General features: G+C 38.4%; 3 protein-coding genes and 1 long non-coding RNA gene across 6 annotated transcripts; all 4 read left to right on the forward strand.

The window, feature by feature from the left end:
• The first annotated feature begins 822 nt into the window (after positions 1-822).
• On the forward strand, positions 823-7,467 carry LOC135673195 (uncharacterized). 2 transcript variants are annotated; one of them, XM_065181992.1, is made up of 5 exons: positions 823-1,435; positions 1,570-2,130; positions 4,593-4,781; positions 5,335-5,715; positions 5,800-6,785. In XM_065181992.1, the coding sequence occupies exons 2-5, from the start codon at positions 1,993-1,995 to the stop codon at positions 6,631-6,633; spliced, it is 1,542 nt and encodes a 513-aa protein (XP_065038064.1). In that variant the 5' UTR covers positions 823-1,435; positions 1,570-1,992; the 3' UTR covers positions 6,634-6,785. The 2 variants fall into 2 exon arrangements, with proteins under 2 accessions (XP_065038064.1, XP_065038063.1); XM_065181991.1 differs by lacking the exons at positions 823-1,435; positions 1,570-2,130 and adding an exon at positions 3,093-3,552 and having other exon boundaries at positions 5,800-7,467.
• On the forward strand, positions 901-1,887 carry LOC135675090 (uncharacterized). Its single transcript, XM_065185362.1, has 3 exons — positions 901-1,435; positions 1,570-1,782; positions 1,829-1,887. Exons 1-3 carry the CDS (start codon positions 901-903, stop codon positions 1,885-1,887), a joined length of 807 nt encoding a protein of 268 aa, XP_065041434.1.
• Positions 7,468-8,091: 624 nt separating the features above from the next.
• Positions 8,092-8,768, forward strand: LOC135673198 (uncharacterized). The gene is made up of 2 exons (XR_010513258.1): positions 8,092-8,232; positions 8,530-8,768. It is a non-coding gene; the product is annotated as an uncharacterized LOC135673198 (long non-coding RNA).
• A 1,004-nt stretch (positions 8,769-9,772) lies between these two features.
• Positions 9,773-20,955, forward strand: LOC135673196 (serine/threonine protein phosphatase 2A 55 kDa regulatory subunit B beta isoform-like). 2 transcript variants are annotated; one of them, XM_065181994.1, is made up of 16 exons: positions 9,773-10,169; positions 12,007-12,050; positions 12,278-12,381; positions 12,475-12,570; positions 12,664-12,783; positions 14,090-14,284; positions 14,578-14,669; positions 16,055-16,173; positions 17,286-17,409; positions 17,535-17,658; positions 18,884-18,952; positions 19,049-19,140; positions 19,242-19,319; positions 19,942-20,009; positions 20,125-20,363; positions 20,472-20,955. In XM_065181994.1, exons 1-15 carry the CDS (start codon positions 10,114-10,116, stop codon positions 20,259-20,261), a joined length of 1,518 nt encoding a protein of 505 aa, XP_065038066.1. In that variant the 5' UTR covers positions 9,773-10,113; the 3' UTR covers positions 20,262-20,363; positions 20,472-20,955. The 2 variants fall into 2 exon arrangements, with proteins under 2 accessions (XP_065038066.1, XP_065038065.1); XM_065181993.1 differs by lacking the exon at positions 12,007-12,050.
• Positions 20,956-21,181: the final 226 nt, after the last annotated feature.

Here is a 21,181-nt window from a genome sequence, read left to right on the forward strand (position 1 = left end):
ACCGACGTCACTAATTCCGAAACAATTTGAATACCAATTTATTCAAAAAGTATCGAAAATAAACAATCACACTGATCGAGTACATTTTCATTTGATTGCTGGTCAATAATTAATCGAATATTTTCATCATTTCAACCAACGCAAAAGTCTGGGAGAGCTTTGATAGTGGCAGGCCAAAGTACTCCGTGCCAGAAGATGCACGTTTCGCTGGCGTTAAATAGTACCGTGCCGTGTCCCAACTGGGGATGGGTGACGTGAGCCGTCCCAGAGAGAAGCTTTAAAAGGCGCGTCAGTGACCTACCGCGTGTCCTTAGGGTCTTGTCTCCGCGCAAGAAAAAAGTCGTTGACTTGTCACACTATTCATATTGTTGGTAGAGTAAAACTAACAAAACTAAATGTGTAACCGCCAGCTGTTTTCATATTTATTTTTCTCACATTTTACTGAAGAATCTTAAAGTTTACAGACATGCATTTTACTAGTCAAAACTCTCATCGATATTTTTATCGCTGAAATAAATTATTAAGATTATTAAAATATCAAGCTATCATCATAATTAGAGACGAGACGACGGACATATAATTTCTAGGTACATATCAATGAAAATAAATATATATGGTTATATACATGATAGATCACAACCACGGTTCAGGATCGGGAGAGGCTTAGGCGCTAGTTGCAGGCCGGCAGCTGGGCCGGTTCGATCCTCACCGTAAAACGGTTCGAATAAACCCACCGCCACGAACGAACGGTCATTTGCGTTTTTCAAAATTCTTCGTAACGTTCCGCTCCGCTCCCCCTCCCCCGTCTTCGCATTGTGTTGCTGCCCGTCGACGATCCAAGGCGGCGAGAGCAGAAGAAGAAGGGGAAGAAGAAGTGAGATTTTAATCCGTGTCGAGTTCATGGAGGTCGTGTCGGAGGACGGCGACAGCGTCCGGATTGATTGGGATTCGTCGACCGTGATCGGCAGACGGCTAGGGTTAGGGTTACGGCGGTCCTCATCCGCCGACCGCACCGTCTCCCGCCGCCACCTCTCCTTGCGACTCGCCGGATATGACCGCGAGGTCGGTGGTTCTGTTGATGGAGGGAGGGTCTTCTTTGAGGTAATTGGGAGGAATCCCGTCTTGGTCTGCAGCGGCGGAGGCGGAGAGAAGACGAGGGTGTTCCGGAATTCGGAGAAGGGTGAGCTCCGATCCGGTGATCGATTCTCTCTATCCCTCACAAATCCCTCATTTTGGGTGCTCAAGAGGCGTCAAGAAGGGGAGGAAGCGGTGGATCAGAGGGTCTTGGATGCGGTGGAGAGGAGGGAGAGGAGGACCTCGGAGAGGAAGGCAAAAGTTGAGGCCAGAGGAAGTGAAGGAAATGACGAAGCGGTTGGCGGGGAGCTGGAGTTAGAGTTGGGTGCATTGGATGTCTCCCAAATCGATCCTATCAAAGGTCGGATCCAAATTTTTGTCAGAAACTCATTTTTCTCCTGCAATTTTATTTCAATTGAACTCGCCATTGGAGTCAGATCGTTGTCTTGATTCAATAAGCCCTTTACTTAGCTGGTTTGTTCTTATGGGTTGCAGAGTTTGGATTCTTGGTAGAAGGCCATGAGTTTGATCATTATCCGAGGCACAAGATCCGTCCGGCTAAGGAGTGGAATTGGCTCCTCGAGGAGCAAGGAGGGAATAGTGATGACGACGACGACAGGCTGACTGATGAAGGATCTAGTCCGAAGAGGAACAAGGGTGGAAAGAAGAACAGAAGAGGTGGAGATTATGAGGATGAGGAATGGATAGGTGAGATCGAAGAAGAGAATGATACTGTTGGAATTGGAAATGCCAGGAGATCCAGGCTCTCTACTAGATCTAAAGACCCAAAAAGGCCACGCAACGATGATCTAGCTGGTACAAAGAAACCTGTGAAAGGCAGAGATGTTAATTGTCGCAAGGATGAAGACGACGACGAAGAAGATGATACTTTAGGAGGTTTCATAGTCAACGACGGTAATGACGATGAAGCATATGAAGAAGAATCGGAGGAAGAGGAAGAATTCGACGACGAAGAGGAAGACGCTGATGAGTGACTGTAACAAGAAGGAACCAGTTTGTGTTGGTTCGTGGAAGTTCATTCCGCACTACAAAAAAGTAAGTTGAATTCCCTTTGTATCTCATGACATGCATATATGTACTGTAGCTGAGTGATAGCCCATCTCTGAATCTTTTCTCTTTTCTGTATACTAACCAGAAAGATCTAGAATTGTTTACAATGTTGTAGGCCAATCTTAGTGGTTTCAAGACTTGTTTTGTCAAAAACATGGTAAAATATCATATATTTCTTCACCAGTGAACCATTTCGTGTTTGTAAGAAGACAACTTGTTAGTTTACTACCAAGTCCCTGCCTTATGTAGCCTTGCCTTTGTTTCTTAGTCTAATGTAACGATTTGGTGACAACATGTTTAGCCATTGTCTTTCTAAATGGTTCTTAAAGAAATAATACAATCTTGTAATGCTGTGGAACTTTGCTTAATGCCTTCGATCCTACGGCAACTTCATGAACGGAAATTTAGTTCCGATGGGTTACGACTCCGTCGTGTAACGTTTGAAGAGAGAGAACTGAAACCATTATACAAGTCTACCATCGGTCAAGCCACGTACGGGTATTAAAGCGGAAGTAAGGAAATGCTCTTCTAGATCATGATTTGGCCCCCACGGCCACCGCTATACATCAACGTGCCGTGTTGCTCAAGTCCTTGTCGTCCGTGAAGGGATACGGCTGATGGGATTGGACCCCTCTGATTGACTCGACTTTGCCAAGGACGGATGCGGAGGCCGCGGCGCACCTGAATCGGACCAAGTCGTCGCGAAGCAATCTCGCCTGTTTGACCAACTCGTAGGCCACATAGTAGTTGTCTTCGCCACTCAAACCCAATCGACTCGCGGTCTCAAGTGCCGCATCCCCGACGAACAAGAAAGCGACGATGGAGGATTCACGTAACCGCGTCACAAACGGGTGCCGCACGTGCCGGGAAAACCCACCCGCGTTGACGCGGCATCTCCAACCAGTCCACCTTCCTCCAGCCTGTGGGTGCTATTAATATCACGAGAATCATAATCTCCGTCTCAGCAGGATACCTTATCTTGGCCTCCAGCACATCAAAGGCAGGTTGGAAGAGGAAGGTGGAGTCGTCGGCGGAGACATGGTGGTGAAGAAGGTGATGAGTCTCTCCCGTTGGGCACCTCCGGGGCCGGCGAGGAGGAAGAGGAAGTGCAAGGTCACGGTGAAGGTGGTGGGTCTCGAGGGGCTTCCGCCGCTCCCGGGGGAAGGAAGGGTGGCGGCGGTCGAGGTCCGATGGAGGCAGCCGCACAAGGTCGGGGCGCTTGCGTATCTCATGGGAAGGAAGAAGCAGGCCCGAAGCGTTTCTTCGCGCAGGCCGGTGGTGGAAGACAGCTGGGCCGTCCGATGGGACTACGACGACGAGGCGAACCGGTTCGAGAACGTGTGTCGGCTCTGCGATCCGGAGTCGGTCGCCGATCCCGTCCATGACGTTTCCTTCTCCATTCTATACGTGAGTTCTTCATTGTGCAAGTTTTACTATTATCATCATCCATTCTTTGGTTTAATTGGTTGGTTAGAGAGATAAATAATAGCGTTGAAATGCTGTGGTGGTCAAACGCCTTGCTGGTGTTCACATCTCTTGCTGACAGTATTGATTGTTGGACCGGGCAATGACCAAGCTCTATGGTGGATCCCCGTCCGATGTCAAGAGAGTCACCGTAGTCGGTTGATTGGGAATATTTCATTCGAGATGAAAATTTTGAGCATCAATAAAATTCCAAAAATGGTTTAGATGAATCTAAACTTCAGGTCAGTTCTGCATATTACTTGTGCAGAATTTGTGACCGGGTAAGAAGTCTGGGAAAATGTGTAGAACATTGGAATTTTACTGTGCCATTCTTATGTGATTGGTATGTCAATTAAGAAAGATTTGGAATTTGTGTAGTTTTTGATTTATTCATTGACAAAATTAGACAATCATGTAATATGTGAAAGAAACTTTGGAGGGTTCTATTCATGCTTTTAGTCTATCCAGGCTTATCGATTTCTGTATTTGTTTTTTTTTGCAAGGAACGATTTTACATCGAAAGGATATTTTAGTATACCTAATAAATTTATGTTATTCAACATGATCGAATTTTCGCTGAATGTAGCTGCAAATATGAAAGCCGAGAAATCTTCTATTGATATATGTTTTTGGCTTCTTCTTGTTTTTAACTATTATACTCATAGTTAATGGATTAGTGCTTCTTCTGCAAGCATCTTTAGCAGATTTCCTCATCTTTCTTTTATTTGATACGATTACTTGTTTTAGCTAGAATTATAGCCTCACTGTTTCATAAGCATGGATATGAGTAAATAATGTAAGGAATGTATCAAATGATGAATACCCAATGCAAGAAAATTAAATCTTAGCTGATTGTTCAGAAAGCTAAAACGATTATTCTAATACTTTTGACTTGGTGAAGTATTTCCTATCATGTATTGTTGTCAATCTAAAGTTGTCACCTTCTATTATGTGCTGCTTGATGACTAGATTTAATTCTCCAGGGATGTGGTGATGGAGGAGGCAAGTTAAACAAACTGGAAACAATTGGGACGACAATGGTAAATCTAGCTGAGTGGGCTAAGGAATATGAATCCAAGAGAAAAGGAGAAAGAGCAGGAGAGAAGGAATTCAAGAAGCAGCTTTGCATCACCTTAAAGAAGGAAGGCTTGACGAGCCATGGAATGCTTCATGTAAATACCCTTATTTCCCTTCTTTTGTCCAAAGAGAGCTGATAGCTAGTGCTTTCTTAGGTTTAATAGGGAAGTATTTTAGGGGAAAAAAGAAGTTATTGACTAAATATATAAAGAGAAATTAAGAATGCTGATGATTCGTTTGCACTTAATACAATTTCGTCAACTGTTTAGTGTGTCATCCAAAAAGACTACAAGATTAATATTTTGACCAAAAATTTGTAATATGATGACTTCAATTGAGGTTAAGCAAAAGAGATACAAGATCCTTGTAGCCTTGGTTTCTGAAAATGCTGCATGATATGACTGAAATTTCATTTGTAAGAATAGATCTGTGTCCGTTAATATTTTTCGTCTTCCGCTGTGTGCCTGAAGCTGCAAAATTATCTCCATTTACAAATTCCCAAGATGGGAGGTTGTGAAGCATAGTTATTAGGGAGAAAAGCAAATAAGTAGGGGACAGTATTTTCTAATATTGGAAGAATTTCAATGAGAAGTTGTTTTTCTCTACAATGTGAAGCAAATTGTCTTCTAATTATATGGATGGTTGCAGGTCACTGCAAGTTTCACGGAGGTGAGGCCTTTTGGAGTAATGGAAAAGGCATCACCTTGTGAAGACAAGATGATGGTAGAATGCCAGGCCAGCCAACAAATGAAATCTGACGATTCAGGAAGCTTTGACACAGAAGATATGGTTTTGGATCGGCTTATTCTGCTTCGAGAAGAGGAAGATACTTCCGAAGTTGGTAATCATCACAATCACACTGCCAGCAGCAGCAACAGCTGGCGATCAAGTCCAGAGTCAGAATCATCTTCAAAGAGCTGGTTCCAATGGAGCAAGAGGAGAAAAGTTACCAATATGGTTAGAGATCTTGAGGGAGAAACCATGAAGCCTTCCTCCTTTCATCAAGACAATTTATCTGAAAATGGCAAGGTAAGTTAATTTTTGACTTGGAATTTCTTTTAAATTTTGTTATCATAGGTATGCATGGGCCTTGATTCGTTATTGTCTTAGCAGAAGGAATCAGCAGAGTCTGATGAAGACGATGATCCAGTAGGCCACTGGAGAAACAAAGAATTCATCAGCAGGGACAAGCAAACAAAGCTCAAAGTCCAGACATTCTTTGCTTCCATTGATCAGCGAGATCCTAGTGCCGGTGGAGAGAGTGCTTGCACAGCAATAGCCGCTGTAATTGCAAGTGCGCTCCACGATAATGAACTCAACACACCAACTAGATCAGAATTTGATGCACTTATTAGAGAAGGCTCATCCGAGTGGCAACAGTTGTGCAACAACCCGACATATATTGAAAACTTTCCTGACAAGCACTTTGACCTTGAGACAATATTAGAAGCAAAAATAAGGCCTATATCCGTTTTACCAGACAAATCTTTCATAGGATTCTTCCGACCAGAGAACTTCAAATCTTTGCATGGAGCAATGTCGTTTGATGACATCTGGCATGAGATAACTAGTGATGTTGGAGGAGATAGTAAGGTCTATATTGTAGGTTGGAATGATCACTTCTTCATGCTAAAGCTGGAAGCAAATGCATACTATGTGATGGATACTCTGGGAGAGAGATTGTATGAAGGATGCAAGAAGGCCTATATGCTAAGGTTTGATGACTCTACAGAGATGTTCAGGTGGCATGAAAACAAGGCAATTGAAGACAGTGAAGAGCTGATTTGTAGAGGGAAGGAATGTTGCAGGGAATTCATAAATAGATTCTTAGCGGCTATACCATTACAGGAGGAGTTGGAGTTGGAGGAGAAGGGAATTGGGATCAACACAGCCCTCCACCAGAGGTTGCAGATTGAGTTCCAGTTGACAGAGGCTTCAGCAGACTAAGACAATGATCCATCAAAGGATGGCAATTGGAAAAATAACAGTGATTTTTATAGCAACAACTATTGGACTAAGAAAAGCAATGGCACCATGTGCGACACTTGGAGAAGAAATAGCAATTGGAATCACAATAGCGATCGGAGTAATGACAGCATTTGGACTAACAACAGTGCTAGTGACAGATTGTAATAAAGATGATTATTGAGATGACACTTAATGTATGTGAGGAATACCATAGCAGCATTTGTAAATCTGAATGCTGTACAACTGAGAAGGATGATGAAAGACTGATCTCTCTGAAAAATGTCAACAAGATGTGCATAGGGGTGTGAAATGGTCAATCTCAACAACAATCTCAGAATCTTATCAAAATACCAATATGATGTTCATCTATGAGAAAAGCTTGTTATGATGAAATCTCAGCAGGAAATTATGTTTTATGCAGAGTCCATGAGAAAACACACATGCAACAAATTTCAGGCTCCAGAATACATGGTTATGAGGTACTGGACTGATTTCAAGAAGACACGATAAAATGCATTGGCAAGTTCTGTTCCCTGACCTGAAACTAAGTGGCAACTTTAAGTTCCTTACAAGTACTTGTGGGTGTGCTGAGGTGAACAGAAGTGTCAATGTCCAAGCTCTAAGGTAGACTGGAATATATTCTACTAACTGTTGATTTTTCTTTTTTGCTAACTTGATTGTTTGTGAAGATCATATGTATGTCCAGTTTACAGGCTTTCTTTAGATTGCATTTTTCATGCAGCCCAATCTTGTAGTATCGAAAAATTGCTCTCCAGTGATGGAGCAACTATATATAATCCTTTTTGCCGTGAATGCAAAGGAGTCACTTCTATATAATACATTCAGTGGCTACAAGGGCAAACATATAATGATCTTGCAAAATCATTTTCTGTCCTGAATGCAAATTTCTATTTCTAATAGCAGCAAAGATATAATGATATTGTAAGATAATAAAGTTCTATACTGTATGTAGACATCTATATCTAATAACAGCAAACATATAATGATCTTGTAAAATAATAAATTTCCATGCTATATGCAAATTTCTATTTCTAATAACATGCTATTGTTTAATTCTTTAACATCATTTTGATGGTCTAGATAGTGTTTGTGTGTTTTGATGGATTCGTATACAAGTTTCCTTTTGCAGTTCTTTTACATTTTTACTTAAATCTCTTTTTTGCTTCTTCCAAATTAGTATTTATTGGGTTGACAGATCCTAATTACCTAGGCATCAATGTGAAGCAAGTCGAATATCTACTTAAGTTTCAGGCACCACATATATTCTCTCATGTACATCAACATTGACATGTAATCTTGATGACCTCTGTCATGGTGTTGTATGCATCCATCTGTACATTAAACACTCAGAACAATTAGTTTTATCTGTTCATTTGAATACTAATTCTAATTTTTGCCAGTTTATTATCACCATAGACAGGCTGAGCAGGACATAAGAGGCTGCTACAATCTGAAAAGTGTTCATCCTGTTGATGCTCCCTCGTGTTGCCCACATTGAATGTGTCTGCTTGCTGTAGCTTTATCGATTCTGATTCTCAATTCCATGGTCTGAAACAGGTGAGATATGTGCAACTACGTGTAGTTATTATACATACTAGTTGCAGTTCAATCTTAAATACCGGAAAAGAAGATGAAATGCTGGAGATATTCCTGAGTTGCAGTTCAATCTTAAAGTTACTATACCAGCAGTTTCATGTTAAGCCTTTCATATGTTGATACTTACACTGAAACCCCCTACCAAATGCAATGACTGCCCAAAAGTAAAAAAGGGATTAGTCAAATTGAAACATCCTACTCATAATAATTGTCATGGGCTCATAAAAGTTCTGCTAACATTCTTTCTTTCTCCATCAGAATGTTCTCAGTGAAACCAAGTGGACTAAATACCGGAAAAGAAGATGAAAAGCTGGAGATATGAAACAATATCATGGAGTACTAATAATGGCTTTGATGGAGCAGCTCATTAAGGGAGAGTGGATGGGTTCTCTCTTTGAGGAGGAATGTGGAAGAAAGGAGGCTGATCCATGATATCCAAGAAACCATTTCTCATCTTTCTTTGATGTTGTTGTTCTTAAATCTGACATTTTATCATACATTATACTTTTGTTGTCACAAATTTCTATCCACAACTTGACTGGTGACGCATTCTTTTTCTCTTGGCAGAGCCACCTGCACCAAAAAGCTCATCTTGAGAAACTAAGCACAGGACCACAGTCCCCTCCCACCAAAATACAGAGAGAAGGCAGTTTGCTTTGTTGAGTTGCACAGGGAGGGGTTGGTGATGTGAAGATGGTAACAGCAATGGGCTGTTTGACGTCAGCACTTAGTATAGGATGAACAATGAAAGATGCGTTCATACCCAAATTAGTATCGGATAGGATGTGTGATTAAATTACTTAATGCATATTCTAATTATCCGATTGGGATGTTGATTCAATCCTGATCGTGATCCTATTCCATACTTGTTTTTTATTGGTACCATGAAGTGATGAATCCTTTTGATCTTCGAAGATTTTGAACCATATAAAATTGTTCGATAAAGTCCCTACAATATTTAAGTTAGTTTTGATTATAAAGTATCGATTAAAGCATCAAATCTTTTAGAGCTTGAGAAATTCAATATCTCGAGGAACATAAGTAATGAGGTTTTTTATAATATGACTTTTGGATCATTATGTCTGAAGATGCGTATTGATATCAGAGATGATTACGTGTTTTTCTCAATCTTGATGGAACTATATCATATTGAACTTGAGAAATATACAATTTTCATGATGTGATTTGTAATATTTTAGGAAAGACTCACGACTCTATATCAATCGTATGATAGTGAGATGTTTAGAGTGCAAGCTATATAGTGTTAGGATGTCAACTATAATCGTTAGTAATATAGTAACATCACGGTGTTGACTATGTGGGCAAGTAGGTGTCGGTCACATCATCATTCTCCTCTCTCTCTCTCACTAAAAAAAAATCATAAATTGAGATCGTAATTTTGAGTTAATATCGGATATTTTAGGTAAGTCTGGAGCGTGACGACTTCAGATACGACACTGCTCGACATCACGTGCCCAACCCGAGTCTTTTGGGTGGGCCGGGCTTTCTCTCCTTCGCAAGAAGCTTCGCAAGGAGGAGCGCAAACTAAAGAAGCTTCTCATTGGGGCCGAGGGAGGCAAAGCGAAGCTTTTCTATTTCTTCGGTTCCTACCGTCGTCGCCATCGTCGCCGTCCCCGTCCCCCTTCGTCCCGAAACCCTCGTGGACCAATCGTGAATCGGCTCCGAGTGAGCTGCGCCGACCCGTGGTCGCCGCGCGGGACGTTTTGATGCCGCAGGAATCCGATCCCGATCTCGCCGTAATTGTCGTCGGAAGATGAACGGGACCAGTGCCGAGGACGGCGTGCGGCAGGCGCCGCCCATGCATCCACCGCCGCAGCTCGAATGGAAGTTCTCGCAGGTGTTTGGGGAGCGCATGGCCGGGGAGGAGGTCCAGGAAGGTGCGATCTTTGCTCCCCCCTATTGTAATATGAGATCCCTTTTGTTTGGAGGATTTCTTATGTATGATTGCTGGAGCTGAAGCATAGAGTTCATTTGGAAGTTGCAAATTTATGTTCTCTTGCTTATGGATTTCACAATTAGGTTTTGAACAACTTCGAGTCATTTGAAAATGTAAGTAAATTTAAGGGATTTAGATGATGTATTATTCTGGCTCCAGATTAAGAAAATCAGATCTTGGTGTTAGCAGGACATGACAACATGAACTTTCTGGTTGGGATCTTTCTTTATTTAGTTTTTTGGCTGTTTTATTGAACATACTATTAGATGCTATTATTTAGTTTAAGTCAATCATTATTGCGCTTCCTTTTTGACATGTTCAGGACCTTTAACTACTTTCTTGTGTATTCTCAACTTTGGCTGTTGTATAAGTTTCGTTTATAATATTTTTCTCTCAAATGTATGGTCTTTTTTTATGTCACTTCTTTTTCACTTTCTCCCCTGATCTCATGCGACTGAATGTACAGGTAATAAAAGATCATCAAATTTGTGCCAAAACATGGTTAATAATTGAATGTTGTTCTTTATAATATATATTCTTTTCCTTTGTTAGAATCTTGTTGAAATTAGCAACTAAGACTTCTATGACGCTTATGCGGTTTCAAAGGTAACACATACAAGTTTGTATTCTCTGAGTTCTTTTTTGCTAAGCTCATTCCCCGAAAGCCTTGGCAATCATCTGTGCTAGGAACAAGACCAGAATTACGTCACCTAAACATTTGTCTTTTTATGCTGTTGTCTATTTTGAATTTTAAGGTATAGATATTCAAAATACCTCGGTATATGTAAATGCACTAATTTGTGTATATATTTTCTCACAGGAGTGTCATATAACATAATTCGGACCAAATGTGACTTTCTCTCTGTTCCTTCTTGGTTGACTTTTCTGATGGCTGGTTTTTCTAACTTCCTCGAGTTTCTTAAGCTTTGTATGCTAGGATTTTGCTTTCTTTAAGTTTTTTTTAATTACTGGTTTTTCATAATATTGTCTATTGAAGATCTGTTAGGAAAATAAAAAAGATAAAGAAGTAAGCTTTGTTAACTGGACACGACCTCAAGCATGTTCTCTAATTCATTTTCTTCTCAATTATTTGTTATCTACCATAATACATATGTTTTATGTTGTACAGTAATATACAAAATTTAAATACTTCTGCTGCTATCATCTGATATTTTTGGGGAAGAATTTCCACCCCCTATCTTGGCTTTAAATTTTGCAAACTGCAGATGTAGTCCTTTGGATTTTTCATAATCACATCTCTTCTACATTCACATTCACATACGACGTGGTCAATATTTGACATTTATACTGCCAACTATTCTTCTGTTTACACTCATGACTTTGTTCCATGTGCTCAAAATAGGATCATATATGTTGGAACTAAGGGCTAGAAGCTAAATCATGTTTCGAAAAGGAGATGTGAGTAAGTCTAGATCCATCAGTGGCCCTCAGTACAGATCAAACTTTGCAAGGGTGAAAATTCAAGTCACATTTTAGTACTAGTTGATGCTTCTGGAGTAGCACACAATACAAAAGTCTGTCATTGTCACATCTGATATACTTAGAAGTGTCACAAAAATCTGTAGTTGATTGAGGGTGGGTGCTCTCTGACTAAAGATTCTGCCTCTTCATTGATGTTTGTTTTCTTCCTTCCTTACTTTAGACTGATTCCTACTCCAAGGAGGCAGAGAGCTGTTGCATTAGCTTTTGGTGTGTAACTGATATTGAAGAGCCCAACTGGACAATTAGGTTTACCCCAGTTCTTTCTTTGTTTGTAGGTGCTTTATAGGAGACATTAATCAGCTTGGAGGATCCACATCAGGTTAAGGGCCATTGCTATTGGTTTAGTATCTCAATGTGCTAAATTATTTCTTTGCCAACTTGATTTGTTGTAGTTGGTTCAAGGCTTTCTTATTACTATATCCTAACTTGTGAAGCTTATTTATTGATTGTGTAGATGGTTTTGTGTTTTTTGGTTTGAAGAACTCTTTTTTATTTTCCGACTTGCAAAGATTTGCATTGTGTCCTGACCTGACACTTCTCTTGCAGTCGACATTATCTCAGCAATAGAATTTGATAAATCTGGTGATCATCTTGCCACTGGAGATCGAGGAGGGCGTGTGGTTCTATTCGAGAGGATAGATGCTAGAAATGTATGTTATGTGCCATCAGTTTCATTTAGTGCTATCTGTGTTTTAAATTACTTATTCCTTAATCTTCACATACTGTAATTGTTTGTCCTGCAGCATGGCTCTCGCAAGGATCAAGAGAGGCAAGATAGTTCACTTAGCAGGCATCCAGAGTTTCGTTACAAGACAGAATTTCAGAGCCATGAACCAGAGGTAATTTTTCTGGATTACTGCTATTTGAATTTTGAAATATTGTCCTAAATTTAATTGTTCTGTGATGTCACTTTCTTCTTGTTTATGTTTTAGTTTGACTATCTTAAAAGCTTGGAAATAGAGGAGAAGATCAACAAGATCAGATGGTGCCAAACAGCCAATGGTTCTCTTTTCCTTCTTTCTACCAATGATAAAACAATTAAATACTGGAAGGTCAATTTTCTGCTCCTTGCTTTTCCAAACTTTACTTCTAGCATTATCTGGATTTGATATTTTCTATGTATTAATAATAACCTTCTATTTAAATTCATGCTTTTCTGAAGTGTACCTTTTTTCAACTATTCCTCATAATGTACTTGCCTTATTACCATTTCTTTTACCATTAATGATCTTTATGAATGAACTCATTAAATATCTCTATTTATGAGGATTTTTGTTGTCTACCATTGTTTTCTTTTGACTGACTTGTGGAGGTTCATCCATATACTATCATGATGGTTTTCAAACTCCACTAAATTCTTCAGCTCGTAGTAAAACTTGTTACTGGTACTATATAACGAGGATACCAGTAGTTTACCAGTATAAGCTGTGTGGCATGTGTGGTCAGAACTGGGCAACTCTGCCATGTTGAGGGTATGCCCTCATTATTAAATTACTATATGTGGTGTTGAACTTTGTTAATCAGCAGAGCCCTGTGCTTTGTCATACTGTGCTGACCCAGTATCTACAGAGACGATGCCAGTGAGAAGCAACCAAGATTTTCATTATTGAAATCTAAAAGCATTACTTCTATAGACATTATGTAGTTCTATTGAGTATTGTTCGTTTTTAGTACTGATGAGTGAAGTATGCACACTTCTATGTTTTTTGATTATGACTTATTACAATATGTTTGTCTTAACATAGGCAATGCCTCTTCACCTTCTTAGTGATGTTTACTTACTCTTTCCCCAGAATCTAAATTCTATATGGATTTTATTCTTTTGCACCATAGGCAGTGCCTCATCACCTCGTTTGTGATGCTTCCTTACTCCGTTTCCATAGTTATAAGAATTCTTTCTTTGATAACATTCTTATGTTAGTGCAAGGTTTAATATTTTCATTTGGAAATAACAGCATTGTACATTTGTTTGTTATATATTGCAAATTTGTCAGATATATCAACATTTATCAATCTGGAATCTTATGTTTATAGTAATACTGAGCTGTACATTTTTTATTTAATAATGCAAGTTTGTTGGATATTTCAACAATTTTAAATTTATAAATCTTAAGTTTTAAGAATTGAATCTGAGGTTTTTGTTCTTCTATTAGGCTTATGAGGATGAAAGCAGAGTGGAAATACCAAGTTGTCTTTAAATGCTTGCCCAACCCATCTTGTTGTTGATGATTCCTTACTATCCACATTTGTTTAAATTTTTTTATTATGTTGCTTGTCTTTGCAATTTTTTAACAATTAGCCATGGTGCAGTGTGTTAAGTACTACTTATGTTTGTTGTTTCTGTTTGAATACCAACAGGTGCAAGAAAAGAAGGTCAAAAGAATCTCTGAGATGAATATAGATGCTTCACATGCTGCAGGAAATTGTAGCGGTGCTAGCTCAAGGAGTCTTGGACCGTGTCTTCCCAATGGATATTCTGGAAGGATTTTGAACTATTTGAGCAATGACTTGTGCATTCCTCCAGGAGGGTTTCCATCCCTCCGTCTGCCTGTGGTAGTTGACTCAACCATGCCTATGAAATTTTTAAACATCACTATCATTGAAAATCATGCAAAATTGCCTGCATTAAAGATGAATGCATTGCTGGATGAAAAATTACTATAGATAATTATATGCTTTGTCTTCATTATATATATTTCAGTGTTTCCTATCAATTTTTCTGTAATGGCTTGTTTCAAATTGTCTACTACATTAACTACAAATTTTAAAGCTTGGCTGATTTGACCAGCTAATGCTATATTTGATAGATGTAACATATTGTTTTCACATCTATTTTGTGTGTGAAGGTAACAAGCCAAGAGACAAGTCTTGTTTCAAGGTGTCAGAGGATATATGCTCATGCTCACGACTACCACATAAACTCTATTTCAAATAACAGGTTCATTTACATCCAGTTCTTTTAATTCTGGTTTCTCTAGCTTATCTGTTTATACATTTTTGAGTTGCTATTAATTATAACTCATTTATGTAGTCTTTTTTATGTCTTCTGAAATCCTATTTATGCATTTACGATGTTCGTCTGGGTTCTGCGAATGTCTCTTTGCTGAATTGGAAAATATAAATGAGTGTCACTGAAGGAACTTTGGAGATGGAAAAGAAGATGGATAGAGATATATATTTTTTATTTCATGCTCAATCTGCAAAGAAGAGTTAAGTGGTGTATTTATTAATAACAATGTAAAGATTAATTGAAAGGCACCCTGCTGTCCTCTCAGCCTGGCTTGAGATGGACATGAATATCTATCCTGGCTAACATGCCACAAATTTCTATCAACATGTATATTCATAGTCATGACAAGATGCCTAATTTGGATGATTTGGGTAATTTGCTTCTAAGCTTGCATCTCATAATAACAAATCTTGGGAACCCTGTTTAAACAGGGATGAAGAATTATACATTGCTAACTTAATTCTTGATCTGAAGCTGGTAAATTCACGGGGTATTTTACACCAGTGGTTATAGCAACTTATAAAAATTTGAAAAGCATGTTATTCTCTCTGATTGAAGATAACAGGAAACATGAAAAATAGAGGAAAAACAAGGATGCGCTAGATGTGACTTGAGGTGTGATTGTTACAGCACCTGGACACTCAGCATCCCCTTTCAGGCTGCTATAGTGTTCTAATCCATTGGAAGCCAACAGATCAGTCCTAGTTAGTTCTTTTCAGCAGTTCCCCACTTTGCTGAGATGTGATTTTTACAGTATTATTATTTCTAATTTTTTAAAACAAAATTGTAGTTTCATACATTATTTGCCTCTTTTTTCATTGGACCATCTTTTTACTTGCCATCTGAAGCTCTGTGCTCACCATCTTTTTACTTACCATTGTAAGCTTTGTGTTCACTCTGAACATCATTTTGGTTCTTTGATGAAGTGGGGCACACATAGCATTCTTGAATTGTTGTTGCACTTCAAAATAATGTGGTTGTAAAAGATTATTTTTCTTGTTTATGTTTCTTAGTTCATGATGCCTGATTTGTTGCAGGAATTTGATACTAATGGCTGTTAAAAAATTTGGCTGTTAAAAAATTTGCCAAGTTCAACTTTAATGGTTTAATCACTGCATTACTTTATTGTTCACTGCATATGGTTCTTAAGCGTGCTTATTTCTGATGATTTTCTATATGAAATATGCTTGAGCTTATTGTTCACAGTAGCATGGTATTTGCCCTTTTCTAGTATGCAAATTGTGTGCTAGCCTGATTTTTTTTTCTAATATTGTTATTTGTAAACTACTCATGTACCTTTTCTAACTCCACAGTGATGGTGAGACGTTTATATCGGCAGATGATCTGCGAATAAATTTATGGAATTTGGAAATTAGCAACCAGAGTTTTAACATTGTTGATGTGAAGCCTGCAAATATGGAAGATCTGACTGGTATTTTTACTCTGTTTTGATTTTAGATGTTTAAGCAGTGTAGCATGGAGTTTCTATGTTTTTATTGGTTAATCTTTTAAGTAAATTTCCTGTTGAAGACATAGAGTAGTCTTGCTTGTGATATACTATGTGATAAAGGAACTTTTATTTATTTCTTTAAAAATCCAGTCTAATACTTTAAGCACTCTAAATGCCCCTTGCGGGAGTTATTTCTCCTCATGTTATCCAATAAGCAGCTAACTGTTCACTGAAAGTTGTTATGCTTCAGTAATTCAAAGTCAAAACACTTTTCAGTCAGGGCTTTGATGATGCATGAAGAAATTTTCTCTTGTAATAGAAAATGGAAAGTATGTTGCATGTATGTTGGTTGATCTTGTTGATCAGAACTAATAATGAATGATCATTAATCTGAAATATAAATCACTTTTCTATTGGTTCCTGATATGAGATCTTAACCCCAGTAATATCAACTTGGAATTTTAACACATAAATTGTGTTTTCTGGGTAATGTACCTAAGATAGCCATGCATCTGTCTAAATTCTTAGACCGTGGGACCTTCCAACTTTGCGAATGGTCAAGAATTGTGCCTTCTCTAATTGTTAACTTCTGGACATTCTTCTTCCTTTTACCTTGTAATCAACAGAAAAAGTCAGATCAAGCAGACAAAAGAACCACTTGGTTCTTTGGTTACGTTTAATTAGTTCTCTAGTCTTTTATATGCTGGTGCAAAATAATCATTAAACAGGAAGCTGAACATATAGATGCCAATAAATGGCTAGGTTTGAATAACGTTTTATGACTCTTGAGCAATCAGATACTTTGATGGATCTCAAGTTTCTTCATCAAGTCAGGGTATTGGTTTTCTTCTTATCTTCTGTACTGATTTTCTAGTATCATCAACATGATTTGTGCTCCATAGTCCTAAAACCTTCAGTATGCAATTTATGTTTATCATGAATATATTAACATTTTACAGCTTGCTGTCACTTACTGATTAATGTTTATATGGTAGCACTATTATGCATCATTGTGTTGTTTTGCCTTTATTGTGATCCTTTAGTGGTCATTAATGTTTTCGGTTGTTAATGACTTAAATCTGTTGCGTTTTCAGAGGTTATAACGTCTGCTGAGTTCCATCCAACACATTGTAATATGCTAGCTTATAGTAGTTCAAAGGGCTCAATCCGGCTTATAGACTTGCGCCAATCAGCATTATGTGATAGCTATTCTAAGTTGTACGTAAATTTCTTGTCCTATGTCAGACCTCCATGTTTCCTAGAAGCAAATATATGAGTAGCAGAAAGTTGGATATTTTTCAGATGCATTTATCTGTAGCTAATGGGAATATTTTTTCATGCAGGTTTGAGGAGCATGAGGCTTCTGGTTCAAGGTCCTTTTTCACGGAGATTATTGCCTCAATTGCAGATATTAAATTTGGAAAGGATGGAAGACACATCCTTAGTCGTGATTACATGACTCTTAAGGTTTTCTGTTTAATGGTTTAGCTGATTATTGTTTCTTCAACATTCTTTTTCTTTTTGGAAATGGACTATATTTGTTATGCATTGTCTAGATTCTAAACCATCACTAGATGTGCTAATAGTCAAATTTTCTGTGTCCCATGTTTTAGCAGTATGTGAAACAATACATATGAACTATTGAGAATATGAAGCACTGATATCTAAGACTGATACTCAGATTATAAGAGGGCTTTTGACAATTTTATTCCAGAACATGATTAAGGAAAAGTAGCTGCCATACTGCTCTTCTGCTCAAAACTTTTGATGCAGGATTTAAGCTGCACCCTTCTTGGATTTTTCCCTATGATTTGACATATTCTAATGTAAGGCTTCTCTAGGATTTCTAAAAACAATTATTAACCAGAAGAGAAGCTGGAATAATTTAGAGTTGTTTGTGACTACTAAAGTTTTCATTTGTCTTACCAAAGCTCACAACGTTGTTTAAGCATTCATGTGATACCAGTGTTTAAATTTTAATTAAGAACTGGAATAAATTTTTAGGATTTATGCAATATTCTTTTGCATGTTGGAACATCACGGTTTGTGTTGTTTGTTCTCATCTTCTCCATAATTTTTTTTCATGAGATTTCATTAATATAAAAGTGCTGCCAGCCCTCTCTTTCCTGCTGGTGGCCGGCACTGTGCATGCGATGCAGCATGGCACAGCATGATTAGGGAACTCGACATCACACTGAAAATCATGACAAACTGAGGATTACATGAAAATTTCTGAACATATCCATCGCATCTCACATGGTCCAGCCACCTCTCCCGTCCATCGGCCTCCTTTCCAAGTCTAGCAATGAGCTGATAAGGAGGCGAGATGGGACATGAGTGGATCTTTGTTGAAACACTAAAATCCAAAGAAACCAAGGACAGAGACTTTATAACATTATCCCAGGCTCTTTTCATGATTAGGGAACCAATTGGCTCATAACACTTAACAACTTGCAGGCTTTAAAACTTTGATGTAATTGCTCTCGAATTTGCTAGTTGACCTGTTGAACTAGAATTTTGCTAATAATAGGTACTCTTCTTTATGTGGTATGTAGTTTCATGTCTTGTGAATTTACCTAAGGTCCACTTTCTAATTTAACTAATGGAATATTCTGACTAAATGGTCTATCAAGTAGAATCATATTTGAGTTTCCTTTTCAATTCCTCATATATTCTTTTTGTGGTTCATCAGCTATGGGATATAAACATGGATTCAGGTCCTGTTGCAACATTTCAGGTCCATGAACACTTAAGGCCTAAGGTGACTTATTTCTCATTTCGATATATAATTGCTGAATAATTAATTGCAATGGTGGATGAAAGAAAGCTGGCTACAAGTATTTTTGTTGATTTGCAGCTATGTGATTTATATGAGAACGATTCAATCTTTGACAAATTTGAGTGCTGTCTTAGTGGGGATGGGTTGCGTGTGGCAACTGGTTCATACAGGTAAGATTTCAACTCATCCAATGTTGACCTGATTTTCTTTTGAAACATTACTTGCAGCCCTTGGACCTCCAGCATTTATTGACCCCTTTGTGAATCTCCAGTAATCTTTTTCGTGTTTTTGGCTGCCTTCCTGGAAGCAAGGAGACAACAACTTTAGAAGCCAGTAAAAATCCAATGAGGTAATGTATCAGTTATTGTACTTATGAAGTGAACTTGATAGAAAATTAGGTTTTGAAGACTTCTGCTGTCGTTTGTATTCTTGAAATGACCATTTCGGTAGAAACACTACTCAGTTTGAATTGTCTGACAGCTGCCTTACTGAACAGCAGACATTGATTTTAAGCTGAAAGAACAAGGAGATCTGGGTGTACTTTCTGCACCAATTTCTAAAAACTAAAAAAAAATCTATTCTAGTCTGGTTGACTTGTATCCAAGTGCTGTATATAAGCTTTTTACAGTCAAGGGTTGAGGGCTTAGGATGTGAGCAATATTTGCAAATGTTCATTCTCGACTCATGCATCACTTCATAAACATATCCGAAATCTGGCATTTCTGGCAAATTTAATTAATTAGAAAGTTTTCTATCTTTTGTAAAGCTTGTTATAAAACAATCATGCCACTAATAATACTTGGAACACTGGGTATGAGGTAAGGGAAGGGGTCCTTTTTGGGTGGAAGTCTAGGGGACCCAGAACCACTATGATCTATATAAATGATATGTTAAACCTAATTGACATTAGCTTCTAATTTGGTACCTCTGCTTTTTTATTATTAGACCTTGTTTCTTTTTAATTTGTTTAGGCAACAAGCGCAAAACCCTTCGAGGCCTTCCAGGTGTTTAAGCAGCCTAACACGTGCTGTCAGACGAGGTCAGTCGTGCAAAAGTTTATTACTGATTCCTGGTTTAAAACTGTTTTCTAGACGTCTTAAAAAAAAATACAGCTCTCATGTACAACACCCTATTTTTGCATGGATCTGCCACAGGAGCTGAAAACCAGGGTGTTGATGCCAATGGAAATTCACTCGATTTCACAATCAAACTACCACATTTAGCCTGGCACCCAACCGAAAACTCAATTGCATGTGCTGCTGCAAACAGCTTGTACATGTACTACGCATAGAGATGATCCGTGGCGGATATATCTCAATAGGCAATTCTTTCATTTAGGGTTGCTTCTTGTGAAGGCTGTGGGCTTTTCAGATGCAACTGACAAGGCGCAGGAGTATGTATCATCGACTCTCACATGTACTTAATACCACGGCTAGAAGCAGCTATTTGTGATCCATGAGACAGCTAATTGTTGTTTGTTTGTTTGTTTTTTTTCTGTCAGGGTCTGGCTAGGGGAGATCTTGTCTGATCTTTTAATTCTGGGAAAAGATCAAACATCCATTTTAATCATGACCGGTATTGAGATCTCAACTGATTGTAGCTCTACTACGACTAACTCCGAAGGGTATTTCGACAGGTCATCTTAGTCTCCAGAGGCCCTACTGATCTTTATCTAGCCTTGCTGTGTAAAGGCATGTTGCTTTGTCTCAATGAACCTGCATTTCAAGACTCGTGAAAGTTCTTAAGATGTTATGGTTCACATCCCTTGTGTTGACAATTTTCTTTTACATGGAATAACCCAAGAACTGTGGGTTCTTCTTTAATCAGTGGTTTGGAAGTATGTGAGTCGTAGTAACAGTAGCTTGTTATTGTTTGTCCATTTCAGCTATTGCTGCTTCTGCACTTTCCATGATATGATTTGTCCATTTCAGTTATGTATATTTTAATTATATTATTATTTGATACGAAATGATGATTCGAGTTCAGGAGGATCCTATCATGAATTATCAAATTTTTTTGTCAACTAGTTTATATATATATATATATATATATACTGCACTCGTACAATTATGTTAATCTCTCTGATGTGCTGCAGTCGTGGAATCGCACTACTGAGAAAAGCTCATCGTCTCCATGCATTGGCTTGTGGAGTCAACGTTTATTGACGTCATCACGGCGTCAACTCGGTTTGAAATCTCGGGTCCACATGGG

This window comes from Musa acuminata, chromosome BXJ1-5 (assembly GCF_036884655.1).
Source record: "Musa acuminata AAA Group cultivar baxijiao chromosome BXJ1-5, Cavendish_Baxijiao_AAA, whole genome shotgun sequence".
In the NCBI taxonomy this organism is placed as follows: domain Eukaryota; kingdom Viridiplantae; phylum Streptophyta; class Magnoliopsida; order Zingiberales; family Musaceae; genus Musa; species Musa acuminata.